The 15,101-nt window shown below is 42.0% G+C and overlaps 1 protein-coding gene across 3 annotated transcripts in view; it reads left to right on the top strand.

Annotated features, from left to right (window-relative positions):
• Nucleotides 1–15,101, top strand: part of NTRK3 (neurotrophic receptor tyrosine kinase 3) — a 1,045,167-nt gene that overhangs the window by 987,632 nt on the left and 42,434 nt on the right. For all 3 annotated transcript variants that reach the window (XM_082254695.1, XM_082254693.1, XM_082254694.1), the window contains one exon: nucleotides 9,262–9,505. In XM_082254695.1, coding sequence (XP_082110821.1) covers nucleotides 9,262–9,505 — 244 coding nt within the window. The remainder of the gene's footprint in view (nucleotides 1–9,261; nucleotides 9,506–15,101) is intronic.

The following is a 15,101-nucleotide window of genomic DNA, read 5'->3' as shown; positions in this document are numbered from 1 at the left end:
CTTTATTCTGTAAAAGGTGCAGTACTGGGAGATAGGTAGGAGGTGGAACAAAAGGATGGTGCTCAGAGGTGGGTAGGGGGCAGAAACAAAGGCGTACTCATTAGGCGGGAGTTTCTGCACCTATTCTCTGAGAAAAAAAGCCCGGTACATATACAATAACTTAAAGCCAATAACACAAATAATTCTAAATAATTGTGTCTTTATTGAACATGTCCATTACAGATTCGAGAGATGGACAAAGTAAAAGAAGTAAGTGAACCCATAGACTAATTACTTCAATGAAAGCTAATTGGAGTCAGTAGTTTGCACATCTGAAGTCCAGTTATTGAAATAGGTTTGGAAGTGTGGTTTAGAGCTACAAGTAGAGTAGTTGATCTGCATAGGGCTGGAAAGGTTTACAAAGCCATATCAAAAATTTTAGGCATCCATCGGGTGAAAGTTAAGCAAACTGTCTATAAAAAGAGGTGGTTTAGTACTGTGACTACTCTTCCTATAAGTGGGTGCCCAGCCAAGATGACTCTCAGTGCAAAATGCAGAATTCTCAGTTAGGTAAAGAAGAACCCACAAGTAACATCTAACAGCTTGAAGACATCACTGGAACTGGCAAACATCCCTATCTACCATACATAAGTATCATACACATTTTCCCAGTACTTTCACTCTGTAATCACTGCTCCCAGCACCACCTCTTCAGGCCCTGCCAGCCCTCCTGGCTGCAGCAGCCCCTGTCACTAGCCCTCCATGCTAATATATCCTACAGTCCTACAGACTGACTCTCCATAGTCCTCCAGACTATGGACACTCACCAGCCCACCTGGCTGACTCTCAGGAGATCTCCCAGATGTGCTGACCTGCTCCTGCTGTCCTCTCACATGCTCCTGTGCCTCTAGGAAAGGATTCATCAGTGTGCTATAGAGGGTCCCTCCAGCACCCAAGCCACAAACCAAAAGTCATCCCCTCCCAAATTAGGGGGTGCCCTAAGGGCCTCCCCGACAGTCTCCTCAGCACTCCATCTCCACCTTCCACCCAACTGCCCCTGCTGGCATGATTAAAGCTCATTTATGAAAGTAGTCTGTCCCCTGCCAGCCCATTTGCTGGGCATTGGATGAGGCCCTCATAAATATGCATGATAACCCCTCCTAGCTTCCACTCACTATGTCTAGAACATTCTCCAATGTTCCAGAGAACAGGGGAAGGCACCAGAAGAGCTGTCAGGATGGGACATCCAGCCTCCCTGAGTCACTCAACCCTGAATTAGATTTATCCCAGGCCTGGCTCTCAGCCAAACCAATTTGCTTACACTAACAACTAACTATATACCCAAGCACACTAGCTAGAGCAGTGGTTCTTAACCTGGGTTCGATCGAACCCCAGGGGTTCGGTGAGTCAGTCTCAGGGGTTCGGCGGGGGGGGGGGGGGGCAACAGGGCAATTGCTCCCCCCGAGAAAATATTACTGATTGTGAGGCCAAACCCCCCCCCCCCCGGGAAATCAGAGCTGCGGTCCGGACGACTCACAGCCATTACACATAGACACTTGACGCTCTGCCCCCTGTACCTCTGTACCTCCCCCAGCAGGTTTCCAGCCTTTCTCCTGCAGGCTGCTTGCTGCTTGAGTGGGCGGGATGGGGATGTACCTGACCACGGAGATCGCGCCCGCCTGGAAGAGGGAAGTGTGAGCAGCTGAGCAGAGGGAGCCAAGTGAATGTTCCTGGAGGTAGGCTCAGCTAGCTGTACATGGTGGATTAGTTTGCAAGCACCTCTATGCTAAGTCTGCTGAGTTAGAGGTGCTGTTAGCTGACAAATGGAAATGCATGTCCTTTTCATTTAGCTCAATAAGCATTGTGAATGCCGCCTGGTGTGTGCCCTCCTGATACCCCATGGTATGCCCTCCCAACACCTCCCCCCAGTGTGTTTCCTCTTGACACCCCATGGTATGTGCTCCCAACCCCCCCAGTGTGTGCCCTCCTAATACCCCATGGTATGCCCTCCCAACACCTCCCCCCAGTGTGTGCCCTCCTGACACCCCATGGTATGCCCTCCCAACCCCCCACCCCAGTGTGTGCCCTCCTGACAACCCATGGTATGCCCTCCCAACCCCCCCAAGTGTGTGCCCCCCTGACACCCCATGGTATGCCCTCCCAACCCCACCCCAGTGTGCCCTCCTGACACCCCATGGTATGCCCTCCCACCCCCCTCCCAGTGTGTGCCCTCCTGGCTCCCCCAGTGTGTGCCCTACCAACCACTGATGTGTGCCCTCCTGACACCCAGTGTGTGGCCTCCTGACTCTCCACTGGTGTGTGCCCTCACTACCCTCCCCCACAGTGTGTGTCCTCCTGACCCTCCCCCCCAGTGTATGCCCTTCCAACCCCCTGGTGGGTGCCCTCATAACCCCCCGGTGTGTGCCCTCCTGACCCCCTCCCCAGTGTGTGCCCTCCTGACCCTCCCCTGGTGTGTGCCCTCCCAGCCCCCTGGTGTGTGGCTTTACTGATCCCTGTACACTGTCCTATCCTCTGTCCGGTCAACTCCTGTCCTCTGCCCTATTTTCTGTACACCGTCCTACAGCCTACTGACTCCTCTATTCTTCCCTACAATCAACTGACCCGTATACACTGCCCTACATGCTATTGGCCTCTGTAAACTGCCCTACATCCTACTGACCTTTCTACACCGCCCTAAAAACTACTGACCCCTATACTCTGCCCTACATGCTACTGACCTCGCTACACTGCCCTACAAACTACTGAGCACTGTACACTACCCTAAAAACTACTGAGCACTGCACACTGCCCTACAAACTACTGACTACTGCACGTTGCCCTACAGCCTACTGACCTCTGTACGCTGCCCTACATACTAATAACCTCTGTACATTTTACTTTGTATGATACGTTTAATTCAGTTCTGTAAACAACACCTTATTTTCTGGTAGTGCCCCTCCCGAGACTAGACTCATAAAATCATATTTTATTTTTCCAATTAAGAAGGGTTTGGTGAATGCGCATATGAAGCTGGTGGGGTTCAGTAACTCCAACAAGGTTAAGAACCACTGAGCTAGAGGGTGCTACATATTGTAGCTTACCGGACTTCAGATATTATGACTGCATTCATTTTCATATTAGTTTTCATAGTTCCATAGCAGGTAAGGTTGAATAAAGACACCAGTCTTTCTGGTTCAACCTGAGTGGGTGTGTGTGTATTTACTGTATGTCTCTACCACTTCCCATATTCCTGTATATTGTGTTCAGTAAGATGCTCATCTAAAGGGTTTTTGAAATTAGCAACACTTCCCACTGAAACTACTAATTGTACAAGGGAGTTGCACATCCTTACTGCTCTAACAGTAAAGAACCCCTTTGCAGTTTAAGGTAAAGCACTTCTTTTTTTTTTCAAGCTTTATTTAAACCTGGTGATCTGGTCAGTAACAAACCTCCTGTCTTAGGATGGCTAAATTCACTCCTCTACTGTATCTATAGAGGTACAGCATAGCCGCCCAGCAGCATTTTCAATCAGTGGAGAGGTTAGTGTTGGATGGATTAGTCGATCTAGATGGACTTTACATAAGTGACTAACAATTTGAAGCCGAACTCCAGCTAACACTTATTAGGCAGTTATATCAGCAGTTTATTTTTCGTTTCGGGATAAGGATTTTGCATAAACAATTAAAAGCTGGCCATTGTAAGCACAACTGTCAGTGGTAAATGGTTTGTCCTGACCCTTTAATTGTCACTTTTGTTGGACAGCTTGGTCTGTTAAAGGAAGTAGAAAAATATCAGACTTACTGACTGGATCACAGAATAAGCTATGTTAAAGATGGACTACGTTATTAATGCTAATGACAGATGTTATTTTTGATTTGGGCCTTAATTACACTTCAAAGGCGCTTTTCATAGATACATACAGGGCTTTTTTGCAGCGGGAACGCGGAGGAACGCGAGTTCCTACACCTCCAGCACTGAATGTGTGTAATGAATAGGGGTGCTGGGGAGTGCTGGAGGGTCTATTGATGGTAGCTGCTGGGAGATCTATTGTTGCTGGCAGGGTCTATTGTTGCTGGGGTGGATTCACTGTTGCTTGGGGGTATATTGTTGTGGGGGTTCTATTGTTGCTGGCTGCAAGGGATTCATGTTACTGCTTTTCTTGTTATCATTAGCAAATTCCATACAAATTACTTAAAGTGATACTAAAATCTTGTTTTTTTAACAAACATGTTATATTTACCTGCCCTGTGCAGTTGGTTTTGCACAGAGCAGCCCAGATCCTCCTCTTCTCGAGTCCCTCTTCGGTGCTCATAGCCCCTCCCTCCTGTTGAGTGCCCCTACAGCAAGCAGCTTGTTATGGGGGCACCAGAGCCAAACCACAGCTCCCTGTGACCATTCAGACAATGAGCCACTGCCTGGCCTCGTCCCCTTTCTCCCCTCATTGGCTGACTGACTTTAATTGACTGCATTGGGAGCCAATGGTGCCACGCTGCTGTCTCAGCCAATAAGGAGGGGAGTCCCGGGCAGCCGAGACACTCCTGCAACATCTAGATGGAGCTCAGGTAAGTATTAGGGGGGCTGAGGGGGGCTGCTGCACACAGAAGGCTTTTATATTAATGCATAGACTGAATTAAGATAAAAAACTTCCTGCCTTTACAACTCCTTTAACACCACCAAAATGATACATGGTTTTGTATTCTCTTAAAGGGGCAGTATTGGGCCTTAGGTAGGGGGTGGGAAAAAGGGACAGTGCTCAGTGATGGGTAGGGGGTGGAGGCAAGGAGTGGCTCGAATGGGGGGGGGGGGACACCTTCACCTTTTCTCTGAGAAAAAAAGCCCTGGATACATACAGTTTAAAGTGTTACTAAACCCACAACAGTAAAATCTGTTTTTTTATGAAGTAACGCATGCTTGCTATACTTACAGTGGAACCTAAGGGGTTAATCATCTAAATTGTCCAAAAAGTCTGTTTGATTCTGCATGCACTGATCCTCCTCTTCTTCCACTGACTCCAGAATATGTCTGGATAAGACAGAGCCTTTGGTGTCAGACTGCACATGCTCAGTCAGTGTATTGCTGGGAGAGTGCATGTGATCAGCACAGGGCCAATCAGCACTGTCCAGACTGAGGGTCAGGGGTCTTGGATCCTGATAGGACAGCCAGTGCAGTATGCTTCACCAGACACTGACAGAAGTCACAAGACTGCTATATACTGCTGATAAAAAAAGGTATTTTGCAGTTTATATTTACTAAACGAATTGGATTTCCATGTTCTGTGTACTATGAGAGACCAGATATACTGAATGCAGGCTCCTGGGTTTAGTAACACTTTAAGGTTCTCCTATGTATTGCAGGTTTGACCTCATCCAAGAGATTTTGTCTCGTTCCATCCCTCTAAATTACATTAAGGGCTGAAATGGCAGGAGTAACCAAACTTGTATAAAGGTTGTTAAAATTATCACTTATTCAATAAAGCTGATAGGAGTAATAAAGTGTGATATCCATTTCCCAAAACTGACAGTTGCAGCATTTGTCAATAATAGAAGTCATTGATTGTTTGGTCACAGTGACAGATTCCAACTGACCTCAGCATCATTTAATGTGGATTAATGGCTTAATCCTTACGGTAATAGCAGCAAATAGATGCAACAAAATGGAGAAACACTCGCCGTTCTTCCGCAGATTCTTTTTCTTAATCAACTTTACTCCGTAGACTGATGGGCGCTCAAGATGCAGATTTTCATTCACCCGATGTATTCACCCCAGTCATTCTCCATTGTCATTTAATTTAGATTTAAAAGTTGTCTTCCATGAAAATCTATCAAGGTTGTTTAGGAATGAAGAAAAATGGGCAGGAAACACGGCGTGTTCACTAGATGATACACATTCATAAGGGTTAATTCTTTGTCAGTGGAAAGAAAAAAATAAATACAGTTTTACATTCCCAGCTTTGTCAACTGTGAAAAACACAATCTAGGCTAAAATCAATTTTATTCTAAGCTTACACATATAGCTCACAGCTGTCTGGGTTTTGATAGATTGGGGAACCTATTCCTCATAATAAAAGTATTCAGAAAGCACTAGTCCCTCCCAACTAATTAACATTGTGTAATCGTATAAAAAAATGTATTATGCTTGAATATAATACTATTTATATTATAGATATTTATCTATATGCAGTAAAATACTTTTTCAGTGATCTTGCTCGATATTGGCACTGTTAACCACTTGCCGACCGCCGCACGACTATTTACTGCGGCAGTCTGGCTCTCCTGGGCAAACCGACGTAGGGCTACGTCGCTTGCCCAGGAGCCTCTAGGGGGGCGAGCGCGCGCCGTCTGAGGCGTGCTCCCGCTCGTTCCCTGACATCCCCGCGTGAGTGACCGGCGGCTCCGATGTCCGCCAGTCACTCGCGATCTCCCGATGGAGAGGGAGAAAGGCAGGCGGCTGATGTAAACAAAGCCGCCTGTCATTCTCCCTGGTGTAAGTGCAGAGACTACACGATCCTGCTATGTAGGATTGTATGTCTCTGTGGTTACATCACAAGCCACACCCCCCCCCCCACAGTTAGAATCACGCCCCTAGGGATACATTTAACCCACTGATCACCAATAAAGTTAACCCCTTCTCTGCCAGTGTAATTTTTACATATTTATAGCACTGATTACTGTAGTAATGTCACTGGTACCCCCAAAAGTGTCAAAAATGTCAGTCAAGGGTCCAATCTGTCCGCCGCAATGTCACAGTTTGTTATTAAACGCAATAACTTTTGCGCAAACCAATCAAAATACGCTTATTGCGATTTTTTTTACCAAAAATGTTGTAGCAGAAAACAAATTGCCCTAAAATGTTAAAACATTTTGATTTTTACATTTTTTTGGGGGGAACTTCATATAAAAAATATGTGAAAAATATTGTTATTTTTTCAAAATTGTTACTCTTTTTTTGTTTATAGCGCAAAAAGTAAAAATCGCACAGGTGATCAAATACCACCAAAACTCTGAAGCCACCCCGTGCAGCGAGACTTTAGCGGGGCTTGCATACGATTTCTCTAATAGAAATCAATGCAAGTCGCCCCCAAAGTAGTGCAGGAACCTTTTTCTAAGTCGGACCGACTTGAGTTGCTCCAATTAGAATGGATCTATTCACTGAATGGAGCACTACTTGTCAGGAAGCTAAGTCGCCTGACAAGTTGCCCCAGTGTGAACCGGGACTTAGAGTTACGTCAAATAATATTGATACTAATTTACATAGAAAATATACAAAATGTATTCCTTATTAAAATCAAAATTAGACATAGTAAATAATACAAATGTCATCATAAAAATGGAAAAAGTACAAATATACGTTGACATATACTATATTTACACGCACATGAACTTTAATGGCATCCCAGTCTTAGTCCGTAGGGTTCAATATTGAGTTGGCTCACCCTTTGCAGCTATAACAGCTTCAAATCTTCTGGGAAGGCTGTCCACAAGGTTTAGGAGTGTGTCTATGGGAATGTTTGACCATTCTTCCAGAAGCACATATGTGAGGTCAGGCACTGATGTGGACAAGAAGGCCTGGCTCACAGTCTCTGCTCTAATTCAACCCAAAGGTGTTTTATCGGGTTGAGGTTGAGGTGGTTGTGCCAGTCAACAGTAAATGGCTTCAAACATGCTTGGGACAAAAATAGAGCTATACTTAGACAAAAAGGTAACAAAAAAAAAAAAAACAAGCAAACAAACAAAAATTAAAGCAGACTCGATGGATTACTCTGTCATTTCTCTGCCATATGTAATCGTATAAAAAAATGTATTATGATTGAGTATAATACTATTTATATAATAGATATGTATCTATATGCAGTATATGAAATAAAATGCATTTTTTTTTATAGTACAGTGATCTTGCTCGATATAGGCACTGTTAAAGGGTCATTTCACTTTCATGGGGAAAAAAAATAGAAAATAAAAAAAATTAAAAAATTAGTACAAAGAAAAAAATGTGTGCCCATGGCACTTTTTAGAGTTGTGTCAAATAAAATTGATACCGCTTTACATAACAAAAAATAAAAATAGATTCCATATAAAATCAAAATTAGACATAGTAAATAATACAAATGCCATCATAAAAATAATTAGACATAGTAAATAATACAAATGGCATCATAAAAATGGAAAAAGTACAAATATACGTTGACATATACTATATTACCAAAAGTATTGGGACGCCTGCCTTTACACGCACATGAACTTTAATGGCATCCCAGTCTTAGTCTGTAGGGTTCAATATTGAGTTGGCCCACCCTTTGGCTGTCCACAAGGTTTAGGAGTGTGTCTATGGGAATGTTTGACCATTCTTCCAGAAGCGCATTTGTGAGGTCAGGCACTGATGTGGACAAGAAGGCCTGGCTTGCAGTCTCTGCTCAAATTCATCCCAAAGGTGTTCTATCGGGTTAAGGTTGAGGTAGTTGAGCCAGTCAACAGTAAATGGCTTCAAACATGCTTGGGGTAAACATAGATCTATATTTAGACAAAAAAATTAACAAAAAAAAAAAACAAACTAGCAAAACAAAAAAACAGGCAGATTCAATGGACTACTCTGTCTTTTCCCTGCCGTGCCCTTTTCTATGTTTCTATGTTTCCCCTAACTCAGTGGTCCTCAACTCCGGTCCTCGGGGCCCACTAACAGGTCAGGTTTACAAGATAACTAAATTACATCACAGGTGATCTCATTCACTGCTCAGTGATTGCAGTATTCTAGTCTGCATCTCCCCAAGGTAATACTTAAAATCTGGCCTGTTAGTGGGCCCAGAGGACTGGAGTTGAGGACCACTGCCCTAACTGATCTTTGCCGTGTGTAATTTCAGCTCCCCGCCCCCTATTTTCTAAAAGCTCAGACAAGCTCTTTAAATGTTGGACTTTGAATGTGTATAGAGTTAAGAAGTCTGCAGATAAACAGGTACAACTTATGTAGGAAGATTTGTTCCATCCTTGTGTCCAGTCACTTCACTGAGTTGTAAAACCATTCATATGGGTTTACAACCATTTGAAGGGTAAATGTATGGTCAGGGACATTCTTGTAGTTAGTATATTATCTTTATCAAAAGTGCTATTTACTGCATGTGATTACTTTAGGTTCTCATACATATAATGATTTGTGTAAAAATGTATTATGGTCCTTTTACTCCAGAAAACTTTTATGAACCCAGAGACCATAGTGGGATTCTTCAATCATACATAATTGCAAGTATTCTTCTATTATACTAACTGACCAAAAATGTTTTTTTCTTTTCAGAGCCCATGGACCTGATGCCATGATCCTTGTTGATGGGCAGCCAAGACAGACTAAAGGAGACATGGGCCTGTCACAGATGCTAAATATTGCCACACAGATTGCTTCAGGAATGGTTTATCTGGCATCTCAACATTTTGTACATCGAGACCTGGCCACCAGGAACTGCTTAGTAGGAGCAAACCTGCTAGTTAAAATTGGAGACTTTGGCATGTCCAGAGATGTCTACAGTACAGACTACTACAGGGTAAGGATGCTTCTGGTATTTATTGTAAAATTCAAGAGTACTCAACAAAGTGTACAACGCAGTACAAAAGATTGTGTGATTGCTTCCATCTGCAGCCTAACCAATCATGTTTTAGGTTATTGAAAACATATTTCTTCCAAAATACATTTTATTTGTTGCTTTGGGTTTGGAAACTTTGCATAGGGCATAGTTCTTATAAAATGTCTATCATATCATAGTATATAGAAGTGCTGTGCATAAAAGCACATGACCAGTTTTGAAGTGAGTGGAGAAGGGATGGAACCTCTGCGATTTTATTTTAATTTGTGGTCAATTTTCCCACTGGGGAAGTGATGGGCAGTGCCATCTTAAGAGCATTATAGGCCCCCAGACAATGCAGGGCACTGGGGCCCTGCCTACACAATCACCCACGAGAAAAAAAAAACACACTGATATCCTTATTAATTTGGGCATCAATTGTATACAAAATGAAAGTAACATGCAGTGACAAATGAAAGTGACATGGCTTTCTGAACATACAAAGACAAGATCAATTTATGCACATAAAAAGGTTAGTACTTACCCTTTCTGTCTTTCTTTCCTTTCTGCCATGCTGGCTTACACATTAGGCTTTTACAGCAGTGCCCCCACCCTTGTGGCTTGTGCTTGTCCTGGTGTGTGCCTGTCTGCGGGCGGACCTGGAAGCGGGTAGGCACTCCTGCCGCTGTGGGCACCTCTCCATGTCCTGATTAGCCTGACAGCAGTGCCAGGCTAATGACAGCTTCCAAGTTCGGCGGCTGGGTCCGGTGAACACACACACGGATGGCAGTCAGACTCGACTGTCCTGTGTGTGCCTGTTCTCGTGGAGGTGGACAGGCATTCCTGCAGTTGTGGGCTTCCCCCTCCATGGCCCAAGTGGCCTGACAGCAATGCAGGGCCAACAGGTGCTTGCCACCTGCAAAGTGATGCGGTGGGATGCACATGGGAGACAGGACTAATCATGCTTGGCTGGGGCTGGGTCGCTGGGCAGGTGGGGCCCCCGGGCAACTACCCAGTGTGCCCATGCAGTAAGACGGCTCTGGTGATGGGAAATCTCTCCAGTTGGGTCAAGGATAGCAATACTTGACAGATGTATTTACTAGAGTTCCACCGAAATTTCGGCATTTTTGTCAAAAATGGTGTTTTGGGCATTTTGCCGATGAAGAAAAAGGTACCAATAATGGTGCCGAAAACGCACGCAATTATTGCTGTGATTTTATTGCGATTTTGCCATGATTTTAAAGCAGTTTTATCGCGATTTTACTGTGCTTATGCTGTGTTTTTCTTAGGTCATGTGACTCAAAAACCGTATAAAAATCGCGGGTGTGGTTTTAAAGAGTTCTTGCTGTGTTTTCAATGCATTTTAACAGGGAGGTGTGTTTTTGGAGCTTTTTGTTTTTAAGTGACCAAAAAGCAAGCAAGATTTCCAACACAATAGAAGTGCAACAGACCAGTGTGAAGACATACATAGAAATTCAAGGGATGCATTTTTCTTAAAGGAGTTATAAAGACAGAGGGCTTTTTTCTTATCTTAGTGCATTCTATGCATTAGGATAAAAAGCATTCTGTGTGTAGCAGCCGTCCCAGCACCCCCTAATACTTACCCGAGCCTCATCTCTATCCAGTGATGTGCACAAGTCCCTTGGCCATCTTAGACTGAGACACAGCGGCGGTGGCATTGGCTCCCGCTGCTGTCAGTCAAAGTCAGTTAGCCAATTAGGAGAGAGAGGGGGTGGGCCGAAAGGCAGCTCCTTGTCTGAATGGACACACAGGGCTGCAGCTCGGCTCGGGTGCCCCCATAGCAAGCTGCTTGCTGTGGGGGCACTCAACAGGAGGGAGGGGCCAGTATGATGCAGCCAGGGATCCGAGAGGAGCATCTGAGCAGCCCTGTGCAAAACCACTGCACAGAGGAGGTAAGTATTACAATTTAGGTATTTAAAAAAAAAAAAACAAGACTTTATAATTTCTTTAAGCTTTGCTTGCGCAAAAGGTGCTGATAATGGCCGACAATAAACTAATATTCATTTAAATTAATGATATTATTTAAAAAAGTAGAATATAATAATATTAGATATAAAAATATATATTTTTTTTAATTTTCATTTTCGGTTTTGGACAAGTTCATCCTGAATTTTCGGTTTCAGCACCAAAATATCTATTTGGTGCACCTCTAGTGTTTACTCTTCCTAAGAGTTGCATAGTAAAAGCTTAACAGACAAGTGTACAATCCATTCTTTAGATAACTTTATTTGTAGGACTTTGCAAACCTGAAAAATTTCATTTATGAATCAATCTTTCACCTATCTATAGTGAATTTTATCTTGTTTTGATGAAAATTGCTATTGATGACTTTAACAGTGGCTTGATATTATTACTTCTAGGCAATTCAAGGGTAATTGCTTGTTAAAAATCCTACAAGCACAACTATCTACAGCAATATATGGTCTCATCTTGTTTTCACAAGTGTGCTTAGGAACGTTCAAAAGCCAGATGACCTATAAATAAATATATTGTTTTTTTTATTGTTTTTTTTTTTTATTTTTTTTTTTTTTTACAACAAACTGTACAAATGGCTCAATGGTTACCACATATGGTACACATTGTAGTGAGAAAGCTTATCAAGGAATTTATTATAAATATTACATTGTAAAAGTCTGAATGGTTGTCTTAACTAACCATTGAACACTAACAACCAGGCCTTTTTCTGACACTTCGCACATGCATGTAAAAATTGGTATTTTTTTTGCTAGAAAATTACTTAAAATCCCCAAACATTATATATTTTTTGAAGCAGATGCCCTAGAGAATAAAATAGTGGGTGTTTCAATTTTTTCGTGTCACACAGCATTTGTGCAGCAGTTTTTCGAACACAATATTTTTGTAAGAAAATGCACTTTAATTATCTTTAATGTGCAAAAAACACAATACAACGTCCACTTGTTAAGTAAAATATAAAAGATGATATTACGCTGAGTAAGTAGATACAGAACATTTCATGCCTAAAAATTGCGCTTGCCCGTGGTATGGTGACAAATTACGTACATGTATCTATAAGTGAAGCTTTAAAAGTCTTTGCAGAGTAACACTTTAGATTTATGCAGTAGGTCTAGAATTTTTGCTCTCGATCTGATGTTTGGGGTGATACCTCACATGTGTTGTGCAATTGCTGTTTTAATACGGATGTGAGACCGGTGCATGTATTCGCCTTCACGCACAAGCACGGGGATGCTTTAGTTTTTTTTGTTTTTTTTTACACTGTACCATTTAATTTAATTTATTTTTTATCATTTTATTTGTTATCACAAGCAATGTAAACAACCCTTGTGATAGCAGTAGGCAGGTGCTCTTTACTGAGACATCTGGGGTCTATTAGACCCCAGATCTCTCCTCTGCCCTTAATAGTTACGTAGTTACATAGTTTGTGAGGTCGAAAAAAAGACATCAGTCCATCCAGTTCAACCTATGATGTGTGTGTCAGATCATACTGAGATCGGTATGATCCGATGTTTTTTTCAAACCATCAATTGTTTTTTTACAACCGGTGAAACCAGAAGTGACAAAATAGTAGTCACTTCCAGTTTTTTAGACCATAGAGACGACTGGGGCCATTTCGATCCCCGATCAGTTCTTGGGTCAGCCAGGAGAACTTCCAGCTGCAGTCCTGAGTTCCTCAGTGGCACAGGAGAGCCCGGGAAGGCAGTGGGAGAGGGGTGACCCCCTCCCGCTGCTTGCAAAAGCAAGCTGTAGTACTCATGCTGGTATAATGGCTTACCCAAGTCCTGCAACTAATGGGTACACTGCCTGACAGCAAATGGCTTAGCTAATAGTGTTCAAAATTAAATATTATCAAAAAAAGTAATATTCTGATCCAAGAAATTGAGCTGACTCTTTTTTTAGGTCAATAAGGAGTTCTTTCCTTCCAGCCACTGTTGCCCAGGAGGTTACTGTTATGGATTTCTCTGATCCAGAACTGCTAGTTTTGCTTTGCGAGTGGTTAAACTTAATGGACATGCAATTTTTTACAACTTAAATAATTACATAGCTAAATCTGTCACTATAAAATCAGGACACAATCATTTAACTTTCCAATACTGGATGATTAAATTGTTTAAAATAAATACTAAAACACAAGTCAAAAAATCCTGTTAGAATATGTAGATTGTAAGATTTTTTTTCCAAAATGTAAAACAAAATGTATGCAGAAACCAGTGCTCTATCTAACCTCACAAATATTCTGAAAAAAAAATCACATTTTCTGTCATCCCCTGCAAATTTCATTTTAGGGAAGCTAATATTGAATTGTACAAACAAAGACCTGAAAGATGTGCAAAAAATATAATTTGACCAACACATCTAATAGATGTAGTCTGTATGTTGAATTATGGTATATACAGTAAACCCCCCTCCATTGCGGGGGTTACGTTCCGGACCCAGCCGCGAAAAGTGAAAATCTGCAAAATAGAAAAACCCTATTAAAATGCATTGTAGGCATGTTTTTTTTTACTGTCACTGTACGTGTAAAAGCATTTTAAGGTCTTTAAACACACTTTTAAAACAATAGAAACTCATTTAAACACATAAAAGATATTGAGAGACATAGCAAGAGCTATGGAAAACACAAAAATATTTCATTTTTAATGATTTATATAGTAAAATAACATTACAAAAAAAACTGCAATATACCGGGACCGCAAAAACTGAACCGCGATGGAGCGGGGGTTTACTGAACTCATAGAGGGCCATTTCACAGCACTTTTTTGAGCTTTGGCAAACCTAAAACAATTATCATGTTAAAATTTATAGTATAAGCATCATTGTATATATAATCAAAAGCTTGTAAGAGTTCCAGGGTCACTTGGCCTCAATGAAACTGTCTGTTCCAACAATGTTTTGGACCCCTGGTTGCATTCATACTAATAATGCAAGTCAATGAGAACTCATCCTCTAGAGACAATACAGCAGTCAGCATGATCTGTGATATTCCTATACATTTACTTTGGCTTGCCAATAGTCACAATTTAAATTCAAAATTCAGAACCTTATAGAAAAACATTTTCAAGCAAACTTTGCAATGTCTCATTCAGAACATTCCTGCTGGGCAATAACACAGTAACATTTCAATCCCTTTCTCTACTATGTGAATAGACTTGTTCCAGAAGTTATTTGCGTGGCAGGGTGCTCAGGCTATAAACAGGGAAACTTTCATAAAAAAAAGATAAGAGCCTACTCATAATAATATAATGCTGCATATTATTTTGATGAGGGCACAAGATAGACTGTGAAATCATAAGCTCTACCCTAGTTTCCTTAACTCTGCAAATCTAAGGCGTTAGGTTTCTCTGAAAAAAAACAAAATCGACCACCTTGGAAAAACCATCCCCACTGACCAGTTGTTTCCTTGAGAAGGCTCAGCTAGAAGGATTCATGGAAAGCCTAACCTTATGTAAATATTTCCCAGCTTAACCTCCCTGGCGGTATGATTCTTTTGGATTTTAGGTGCTGAAAGCGGTACCATTATTTTGCATGTAATTCTTGTGAATAAGCAGCCCAAACCAACTGTATATATATATATATATAT

The sequence above is a fragment of the Pelophylax lessonae genome (assembly GCF_965119305.1).
Source record: "Pelophylax lessonae genome assembly, chromosome: 4".
NCBI classification, from domain to species: domain Eukaryota; kingdom Metazoa; phylum Chordata; class Amphibia; order Anura; family Ranidae; genus Pelophylax; species Pelophylax lessonae.
The sequence above is the reverse complement of the archived record's forward strand: the minus strand, read 5'-3'. Positions and strand labels throughout refer to the sequence as shown.